The sequence below is a fragment of the Monopterus albus genome, unplaced genomic scaffold (genome assembly GCF_001952655.1).
Source record: "Monopterus albus unplaced genomic scaffold, M_albus_1.0 scaffold5.1, whole genome shotgun sequence".
Lineage (NCBI taxonomy): Eukaryota > Metazoa > Chordata > Actinopteri > Synbranchiformes > Synbranchidae > Monopterus > Monopterus albus.
The window spans coordinates 1,743,836-1,755,018 of record NW_018127885.1 but is presented as its reverse complement, the minus strand read 5'-3'; the positions used below and the strand labels follow the sequence as shown (position 1 = coordinate 1,755,018).

Here is an 11,183-nt window from a genome sequence, read left to right as displayed (position 1 = left end):
CATTCACCCTACTATATGGCAACAGACCTGAGCTGGCACTGTCTCAGTCACATATGGCTGGGAGTAGAGGATTAAACCGTAACATTAAACATAAAGTATTCTTTAACAAAGCAGCACAATCACTGCTTTCTGGATCTGGTGTATTTGATTACCATACCAGCAGTTGCCCAGAGCATTCTCTTACCACTGTTTTCAGATAACAGCTTAAGGAGGGACAGAATGTGGACAGACAGGACCTCAGGGTTGGAATATTATCCATCTGGTTGGTTTTTCCCCACAGACAAACTCTTCACTTCCAAAACGGAAGGAATTCCACTGGAATGTCCTCTTGTCTGGGTTTTACCCTTCAACAATTTCTTGCATAGAGGTTTTGCCGCAAAGAGTGATTACCATGTGATGTCTGTTATTTCTAATGTTGTATTGTGGATGTGTTTTATGTGTGGCAAACCAGGGCCACTCTACACCGTGAGAAATCCTCACATGAACTCTTTAAGTAGACCAGTGGAGGTAGCTGTCAGGACTCCACTGTTGTTTAGCTGTGTGAGCTGTAATCAGACAGCTTGTAGGTGACTGATTTAAAAGCTTTATTAGAAGGTAAACAGTTGCAGGAAATACAGACTTCTCTAATGGCAAGGGGATCATATGATCCCTGTTCTAGTCCACTGAGAGGTTTTAAATATCCTTATCTACTATGCATTCATTCATTATTTAGGGGCTAATTTACTGCTGCATATTTAACTTCAAAGCCCATCTCTGTCTCAGCCACAGTGTTTGGATGAATACATTTAGTGTGTAATCAGATATTCTGGCAATTTATTTTGCATTAATGTTGTGGAGTGATATGTTGTTTCCCAAGAGGTAAATAAGCTGCACTGATCGATATATTGCTTCACCCAGAAAAGGTGGAGTAATGTTTGTGGTTAAAATGTAAAAAGAATTTCATCTTGCTGCCTTGATGTTTACTTTATGACTTGAGTAAACAATTAGAGTAACAGTTATCAATTCATAATATTACATTTGCCAAAAACTGTAATAGAAACTTTAGCTTTATAAACTTTAGCATAATAGTAAGTAGGTTGAGGTTTTTGATCTCAGTCGATAATAATATTATATTGGTAAATGTGTCATATTCACTTGCTCTAAGTTAATTCTCAGCATATGGTAAAAGACAGTGGGATCTGCACCAACTGTGAATAGTGTTAACATTGTTACGGCAAAATTGTTCCATTTTAGAAGACACAGATCCCCTCGCATCACTATAATTACTTTTTATTAGTAGCATTTGGACAGAGAGCTGACAGTGTTATTTTACTTTGTTTCCAAAAGTCGTTTGATGTGGAAAGTGAAACAACTTACCTTTCCATTAGTGCCAAAACATAAAGAGTACGAGTAGAGTTTGTCTGTATTTGACAGTGGTGTTTTTGTTTGCCATATAAAGATAGAGTTATAGCTAACAGAACAACTTAAACATGTAATGCTCCTTGTATATGCTTTATAGCTTGTGTTTAGTAAAAACACAAACAGGTGGTCTGGTGGCAGTCCTGTATTTTCCCTGTGAGACATGAACTCACACAGACTCACTGGGGAGTTACATGCTTGCTTAAATGTAAGGCTAAAAAGATGATTGACTGTTTCCAAGGAAAACAACTAATGTCTTGAGAGCTAGAAACAATTACCTATGTTGTTTTGCCAGGTCAGTGCCTTTGGTCAGGGAATAAAGACAAATAGCTGTGCTAATGCACTCTGTCCTGTGGAGATTGAGGGGTTTGATAATAATGTACTTTAGAAGGCACCTGGGTGTTTCTAAATGCCTTATTAGGGGTGGTCTCAGTGTAAGAATGTCCGTGGCCAGAACACTTCTTCATCGTCTGCCCCGTCCTCATGAGTGCTGACAGCTACTACTGGGAATATTGTGTCTTTTAAAAGTTCAAATGTCTGAAATAGCATCTAAATTTCTAGATGACGGGCTATCGTTGATTAACGGCTGCTGGTGAATGGCAGTTTTATGGTGCATACTGTATGTACTGTGCCTGTTTGATGTTGAGCCCAAATATGAGGAAGTTTAAATCTATAAGATGCCATATGTTAGGCTGAGACCAGAAGCCAGCAGCACTATTCTGCAAGCTTTAAATCTGTCACCACTGCCATTAAGATTGTTTCCCATCACCCCCTGCACCGTGTGCCGACCATGCTGCCAAAGATAACAGGGACTCTAGCCACCAGGAAACAGAGGTGTTAGCTTAACCCACATGGCACAAGCTGACCGATTCTTTTTTTGACACCTCCCCCTCTCATTTTTTCATCTGTATTATTCATTTTTTTGTGGCAGCATATTCGGTATCTTTTCCTTCTGTTGTCATTATTTTCTCAACAGATGGAGTGTTAATGCTCATCTTCTAACACTTCTCCTTTGTTTGGAGCATATTCTGTACTGCATTACGCGAACACCACCGCTCACTCGGGTGAAATAGTGTCATTGCGCCCATGAAGACACCACCAGCACCATCAGTGTCGCTTACAAAATGTGCAAAGGCTGCACAGATTGAAACTTTTACACTCTCTGTGCTGATTGCCCAGCAGTCACACACAGCACTACATCTGTATTTCTAGCCCCGAAGGTGGGAAGGTGTCTCAATTTGTCATCTTAATTAAACAGCACTCTGTTTATCACAGTCTGATCTTCCCCTGTTTAGAGCTATGTGGCACTTGGATGGGTGCCACTCTGCCCTAATTCTCTGTAATGAACTCAGATGTCAAACACCAGATGAAGAAACTGGAGAGGGAAAATAAATGAGGTGAGATGGGCAGTACTTTAACAGCTTCTATCTGTCTGCCAACATGCCACTGTAGATCTTATCATGTATTGCAAGTCTGTGTGCATAGGCATGAATGAATAGATGTGCTGAGGTCACCTGAGATTATAATTTAGAACCTGTAGTTTTCTAGGTGCTGCATGGACAATATTTTGCCCAAATGGTGATGCGTCTTCTCTTGTCTGTGTGTCCAAATTTTCCACCTGGAAGCATCATGCTTGGTTTTTGTAAGTGTGATACGAGATTGTGTTTGCCGCAGCAGATTTATTCATTTAGGTTGACGTTATTTATATTGTCACAAGGCAGCTTGATGTGTGTTATCTGAGATGAAGGGTGAAAGGAAAGCAATGAGGCAGATGCAGCAATAAGGCCTGAGGGGAGGGGGCCCATTCTTTAATGCATTCATTAAGTTCTTCATTGATTTTCCGGTTAATTAGTAGCTAGAAGGCTGTGGGATGTGCAGGAATGTCAGCCAAGTAAAAACACGGTATGATTCACCACTGCTCCTGTGATGGCACACATGTATACTATTAATATAACTGAGCTAATTACCTCTCTAAATCAGAAACACTTTGTTAAGAAAGTAGTTAGAATGCTGATCCATAGATACTTATACATAACTAGATACTGATTGTTTGCCATGCTGTCTTGCTTTCAAGGTGTCCATTTAACATCGATAAGGTTGATAAAACACTGAAGAACATCTGGAGTTATACAGGCACAGCTCATGCTTAGCTCCTGACATGTTTCTTAACTTAAAACATTATCCAAAAGAAAAGAAACTCCTGTGCGCAAGCTCATATTTTCAGCTGCATGTCCTACAAAACGAATGTGCATATAATTACACACATCACAGGATCTCAAAGCTATTAAGAATCAGCATCAGTGAAAAGAGCAACACCTGCCACTTTTTAAGCCACAAATGTATTTAAACGGACAACATTTCTTTGAAAGGCTGCATCCATTTGAATGTTTCTAATGTTACCATTACCTTCAGAATGTAACAGAAATATGTTTCTGCCTCTGTGACATGACTCTTTTCTATATGGAATTCCTACACATTGCCCAAGTTCTCCTTGCTTACTAGTGACAAAAGCCACTGAGTGTTCCCATGACTGTTCACAGCTCACTTTTCACAGAGTTTAAACTAATGCCTGCTACGGGCCTCTTTAATGCACTGTGAAGTCCTAGAGAGGACATGGCCCTTTTTTTTTTACAGACCATAAAAGAAGAACTGACAGGGTCATCAGCCAGTACTAAAACTATTGGTAATTATCATTTAAGTAAAAAAATGAATGTGTTATCCATGTGAAAAGAAGATGAAAGAACTGAAAGAGGCATGGCCAGAGGAAAGGTAGTAGAATGTGACTGTTTTGTTTGCCCGACCTTTGTTTTGGGCAAACAGATTTAAAAGCAACGCAATAGGAAAGCCATTGACGGGCAACAGCTGATGTAGGATGGATAAAAAGAGGGGACATGCCTGAAGAGCTCCATGGTGAAACAGATGAATGGCCACAGAAATGTGTGTACATATCCTGTGTGTGAAGCTGGATGAGACTGCACACACATACATGTACCTATGATTGCTCCTCCCTAGCTTGACTCTTTACACTGGGTTTCCTCCAGGTTTGCAGAAAAGGACAGAGCAAAAGCAGAACAAGACCACTCCACACACCATGAAGAAAAAGGACTTGAGTAATCAGAGTCTGAGTGAAGCTGGGAGACTCTACTGCATGTCTGGCAGTAATTATTATGGCGAATGGAAGAGGATTAAGGTACTATCTCATCCAGCGGTCCATTTGGTGGGATTGTTATTGTTGGCCAACCTCCCCTTTGGAGCAAACATCAAACAGAGTGTACCCAGAGTGAAACTTAGCCACAGAGGTAAGAAGTGAAGTATTGTTGATTTGTTTCATTTTATTGTGACATATTTACATTTACTTTGCTATGTTGGTAGAATTTTGTATTTAAGCCTGTCTGAAAGCAAAATAAAGTTTGGTTAATTTGAGGTCATTTATATGTTTTATCTTATCACATGTTAAGAATGTTTGTCTTCAGTGCGCTTGCATCTAGCTGAATTTATAGCTCTAAACCAGGAAAATGACTCTGTTGACTCACATATATAAAATGATTCCCTATTTTTCATCCATTTTAGCATCTTCTATACTAGGTATACCTGTGTCTCTGTGAGGTTCTGCCTCCACTTTTTCTCTTCCGACACTGTGCACACAGCCAAGAGGAAAAGTGAACAGAGAGATTAGCACACTCAGTTGCACAGTTAATGTCAACGGCCTTTGAAAAAATAGCTGTAAAGTAGAGTGAGAGACTTTAAGACTCACTTACTGATTTATTTTTGTACGTTATAATTCTCTATTTGCCACTTTTTATGATGCTTTTCATTTAAAAAACATTTGTAAATCATGAAATCTCTTCATCATTATTATAATAACCTGAAATCAGGTTTATATTTTGATTATTTATGATGATGATGACAAAATGGCAGGCGACTGTTTTAGATTAAATACACTGTTGTTGCAGTCCAGTCCAAGACAAAGGTTCACATGTTGAACATATATTTTATGTTGATGCTCCTGGTCTGTAGGGGCATGTTTATATTTGCATCAACTCAGTCTGCTTGCATTGTGCCATCAAGGGAAAGCTACTGTAACTTATTGCTCCCCTTAAGACCAATTGTGAACTCCAGGGTCTACTTTAGGTAAAAGTCTCCATCCCTCATGCCATGTATCATCTCCAAGAAACCACACATATGAACTTAAGTCTTGCTCCATAAATCTGAATCCCCACTGTGACCTAAAAGTAAACTCATTCTGACTTCAACCTCCAAAAGCTGTCTTCTTGTCAAAGGCTTCCAAACCCCAGTGTGGCTGGAAGTAGTTAACACATATATGTCCTGAGTGTCCAACATAAATATATTTAAGTAGCAGGAGGGATAATGATTGCTAGGGAATCATGTTTGCTCAGCAGTTATAATATGTAGTTTATCTTATTGCATACTTGTTCCAAACTAACCGGCTGATAAATTGGAGTAGTTCATTCATTTATTTATGATTGCAGTTTATTTTCTCTAGATATCTAAGACAGCATATTTAAACAAATAAATAATTAAAATTAACAAGGTGCACCCTGGCTTTAGTGCTGGCTATGTGCCCGGGTGACTACACATTGCTGTTCATTCAAGGGAAAGGCCCTTCGACTACTGTATGCAGTGGTTTCCTTTGAACCTCAGAACAACAGCAGTAGAAGAATGTCCATGTCCATGAATCAAAGAGAATCCATCAAAAGCAAAATCACCTCCAACCCCAGTGCAACACATCATACACACATCTTTCATGTCATCAGTGCGCACTCTTCAAAAGCAACAATCACTCTTCAAACATCACATCACCCTCCTGTGAAAGCACAGCTTCAGTGAATGAAGGATGAAATGATGAAAGTGAAATCATCCCTGATTGAGAGAACAACCTCCAAACTAACTGCCTTCCACTCCAAATCTGTGAACCCACCTAAGATGCCCATGTTTTCACTAGAGTCAAACCACAGACAGTGTGGCCTTCTGCAAAACAAAGCTAAATTATCAGGATTAAATTATGTTTAATATCAACCACACATGTTTTTGTTCTTAATGTGTTAAAGCATGAAGTTACACCACATTCCCTCTCTCCTTAGTTTTGTAACATGCATTCCTCAAAACGTACAGTTTGCAAGTCACAGTATTTGCTTTGTACCTGCAAATCAAAACACACTGCAGTAAATTAAATCAGGCTACCTGCACTCTACTATGGGCAGAACATCCTACACCCCATAGTAATGGCAGTGCAACATGCAGAGTATCAGTAGATTCCTTTTAATCAATATGATGCAAATCTATGCTTAAATAGTACGACTTGTCCCAGCACATATGGCAAATTATCTTTCCCAATGAATGCTTTTATTTCATCATGTCAGACCAGAGACCGCACCTTACTTATTCTGATTTATGTGGTCTACATAGCATTATAGAGCAAGTCTTTTTGATCATCTGACCCTAAACCTTTTGGCAACAAGTCAGCTTGGTGATGTGTTACGTACACCACCAGCAGAGGAGCTAATCAAGAATTGCTGAGGGGGCTAGGGGCTGTCTTCTTTGGAGAAGCATGTGGAATGTTACGTTAAGCAGCAACAGCTAAGCGGGCTGTTTCAGTGGGCTCATAATGCTGTGTGTTTATAGAACAGATTAGCATTGTCCAAGGGCTAGCAGACCTAATCTAGCAGGGCATGTGAGTGTGCACTGCAAGTGAGTTTGTGTGTAGGAGGAGGGATTAAGCAGGACTGTGTGGTGTGGAGGGCTACTAGACAATCAAATATTGAAGGTTGGTAACCTTTCCAGTCCTTCACACCAAGAGGGTAATCACAATGTCATTCTTTTCAGAGTGACTCCCACAGGACTCCTCCACAATGGGCCAGTGTTTATTCAACGCATGTTGCAATACTGCTGCGCTGAACAGAGCATGGTGATAGAAGAGATTTCCTCACATCAAGGAAATGAATGACACAGTACTGAGCTGAGAACCTAGTCTGTATTCAGCTCTCACAAAATGCTCTTTATTATGGAGCTTGGAAGTTTGACCAACCTTTACAAAATAAAACACCCTATATGCAGTATAGTTTAACTCTTTTTATAAAATGTTTCCACTAGACGTCAACAGCAAACTATACCATCATCTAGGTAACAGGAATTCCACATGCTCTCATCACAATCTAATTTAATATTACCCATGACAGGCATAAGCTCCTGCCATGGCTCTATGAAGATGTCAGTCATCTGCTAATGAGGTCCAGTCAGAAACATACTGGTAGACAGGCAATTTTAGAATAAATAAACTCCCGTCTCATTTTCAACAGCTGGATGAATTGAGAGGTATCTTCACGGTTAAAGAAGCAGCTTTGAAAACACCCTGATGAAGTTATCTTATAATACATCCAGTGAACTAATGTGCTGTTGAAATCTTTGCTGATGTATGTTTTCTCTGTCAGCATGTGCAACCAAGGTGTTGAGTCAGAGAGGATTAGGCAGTTTCCTACCAAGCCGAGACATGTTTTTGCTTTAGGAGAGGACACTCAGTGCTTGTCTTTTGGATTTTGGTGTATATAACAAGTTACTCTTGACAGTGTAATCCTGTTGAAATATTTTTTCCACCATACTGTAAATTAGATGCTAGATGATACATTTTAAAATGCGAGATATTTGCCATCACTGCACTGTGTGGATATATTAACCCCTTTGTTTGTCTCTGTCTGTCTCTCTGGGCTAGAACTGGTCCAAGCTGGCAGTGTCTCTCTGTTTTTGGGCCCCTCAGATGGCCTTCACTCCCACTCTCTGCTGTTGGATGAGGAGAGAGGTCATCTGCTGTTGGGTGCTAGGGATCACATCTATCTGTTTGACCTCGACAATTTGGCCAGAGCCCCCAGAAAGGTACATTATGCTGGGAAACACATATAATAGGAATGTGCACATTAGAAGGATATAGAACAATCGAAACTTAGAGTTCATTATAGCAAAACAAGGCTAGGAATAAATTTAGTGCAGTTAATAAAAAGCTGCTTTTGGATTTGTAGCTGTTCAGGCTATTTGCTATACTTGAGAGGTTGTTTATGTAGATTTAAAGTGCTTGCATCAGTTTAAAGAGTCGCTGCGGCGTCTGACAGGGGGCTAGTGCTGGAAGAAATCCAAGCATGAACAGGAGATGGAGTATCCACTCTACACACAGTCACTGACACAATCACAGACATATTAACTCATGCTTAGAGTCACTTGAGACATCCAGGTAACCTCAGCTATTTGCTGTGAACAGCTCATTATAATAGAGACATTCATTTAGCCTCAGGTCATGACACATATATGTCTTGCCAGTAAGTAGGACAGTATAAGGTATCATATTTCCATTACTATGTTGTCAAGCTAAAACACACTCAGCCTTGTCGTGTTTTAGAGATGAGCTCACCTCTCAATCAACAGCAGTCTTAAGCTGTCTTTCTGGTAAGGTCAGGGTCATAATGTTAAAGGGCACACACACACACACGCACACACACACACAATTGCACAAATAAAGTATATACAATTTACAAAGTTTGCACGCTCATGCTGAAATGTTTACACAAACATACAAATGCATTTGGACGGATGCCATATGTTAAAGTTTGCAGATGTGTATTTATGCAGCTGAGGTTGATCTGCAAGTGGGACGAATGTGTGTTTATTTGATCGTTATCTGGTTGTTTTAACGCTTATTCGTGCTCTCAAAGTGTTGCCTTTTTGTTGCCTCTCTGGTCATTGATACTGATGGCAGGGAGATATGCACCAGACGTCTAATCCTCTGAGCCTATTGGGACTAGCACTTGACAGTGAATATGATCTCCAGACACACACTTGGTGTGTATCAGTTAATGAAGAGGCATACCTACTATGGGCCCCTAGGGCATGAAAATACACCAAAGTATTCTGCTTGCAAGCATTCCAGTTGTTATTACCTTGATTTTCAGGAGATAGGTAGCTGTAATGTTAAGCTATTTAACACAGTCTTTAAATATTCCCATATGCTGTGGTAAAACTAGGCCACTGTGGGTTTAAAACCTAATTAATGCTCAGACAACACATCACATTGTAACACTGGTTTTCTGTACAAATTCCTTTGTGGCATGCAATAATTTGGAATTATGAGATGTTTTAATGCTTGTGTGGGTGTGCTTGTGTGGGTGTCCAGGCTCTGTTGATCCACGAATGCTTGTGTGGGTGTGCTTGTGTGGGTCCATGGAAGCCTGGAGATAGCTCTCCTTGGTAGAATTCAGGAGGGGTAACATACTAAGCACATAAGTCTGTTACAATATGTGAATATGGTAGGGTACATTCAAGTGGCACTGGATGCTATACATTATTTCCTGGTACCAGCACCTAGAAGAGTTAAACACTGAATAACTGATAGCAGTTGTTCAATAATCCCCACATGTGGCAGAGATTGGCCAGTAAGATTAATACAGCACAAAATGGAAAATCACTAAATATAAAGCACAAAATTGCAGAAGGAAAAAAATTAGAATAAATAAGGCAGAAGCAATATTACGCTAATAAAGAAGCCCTTCAGTTTGTTCTAGAGTTGATGGCCCTTGGTGGCATAGGCCTAGTTTCCTCTGGTTTTAGCCATAAAGAGCCTCAGGTGCACTAAGGCAGGTTCAGGGATCAAGAGGTTACCTTTTAAAGTGGCCTTTTACATCAAGACACTGTAATCCTAAGTGCACAGGTAACCAGTGTAGAAATGCTAAAACAGCAGAATCATGCACACTCCTGTCATATGTTGTGAGAAGTCTGGCTGTTGTGTTTTGAACCTTTTGCAGCTTGAACATGATGTAGTTTTAACTTAATTGTCTTAAACAAGAGCACTGCAATAGAAAAAAAATGTAAACGACAGTTCTTCATAGATTAAATAAGCACAAAAACTTGAATCATAGTGGTATATAAGTCTAAGATAACTGCACAAGGACTGATGTGTTGGGCATGTTATGAGCTGTAAAATGATTCTCCTTTTATTTCCTATTAGATTCACTGGTCTGCTTCCCGGGACAGAGTTGAAACGTGCAAACTGGCTGGCAAAAAGGCAAATGTAAGTACAAAAACATCATGTATATCTGTACACCATTACTGCACCAGTTGAGTCAGGCTTTCCATTATGATTCATTCTTGCTTGTTTTCTATTCCTGCTTGTCCCAGTTGGAGTGTGCTAACTTTGTCAGGGTGCTCCACAACTACAATCAAACACATGTCTACGCGTGTGGGACAGGAGCCTTCCACCCCAGCTGTGCTTTCATTGAAATCACTGGGTGCAGAGAGGTAAATTACAAATGACTGAGTGAACGTCTGCGAGAATAATTTCTGGAGTTCAGTAGTTCGATTAAAAATTTTTGAAAAAATTTTTTCTTTCCTTTTTGTCTTTCAGGATGGTGTGTTCCGATTGCTGTCTAGTACAGTGGAGTCTGGCAGGTTGAAATGTCCTTTTGATCCCTTGCAACCATTCGCTTCAGTCCTCACAGGTAAAATGAGCCATCAACTCTCTGGCATCATAATTTTATTTCTGCGTAGCACTATATTGCCAGAAATAAATGATATTTCTCCTCAAGTCTCCACTCAGTCATTTGAGTGATTTACAGTGGGTACGGAAAGTATTCAGACCCCCCTTAAATTTTTCACTCTTTGTTATATTGCAGCCATATGCTAAAATCATTTAAGATAATTTTTTTTTCTCATTAATGTACACACAGCACCCCATATTGACAGAAAAACACAGAATTTTTGACATTTTTGCAGATTTATTAAAAAAG

General features: G+C 39.8%; 1 protein-coding gene across 1 annotated transcript in view; it reads left to right on the top strand.

Moving 5' to 3' along the window:
• sema3d (sema domain, immunoglobulin domain (Ig), short basic domain, secreted, (semaphorin) 3D) overlaps positions 1-11,183 on the top strand; it is a 29,111-nt gene that overhangs the window by 2,723 nt on the left and 15,205 nt on the right. The window contains exons 2-6 of the mRNA XM_020613662.1: positions 4,440-4,697; positions 8,126-8,286; positions 10,406-10,468; positions 10,576-10,695; positions 10,802-10,895. Of these exons, the coding sequence (XP_020469318.1) occupies positions 4,490-4,697; positions 8,126-8,286; positions 10,406-10,468; positions 10,576-10,695; positions 10,802-10,895 (646 nt within the window). The 5' untranslated portion in view covers positions 4,440-4,489. The remainder of the gene's footprint in view (positions 1-4,439; positions 4,698-8,125; positions 8,287-10,405; positions 10,469-10,575; positions 10,696-10,801; positions 10,896-11,183) is intronic.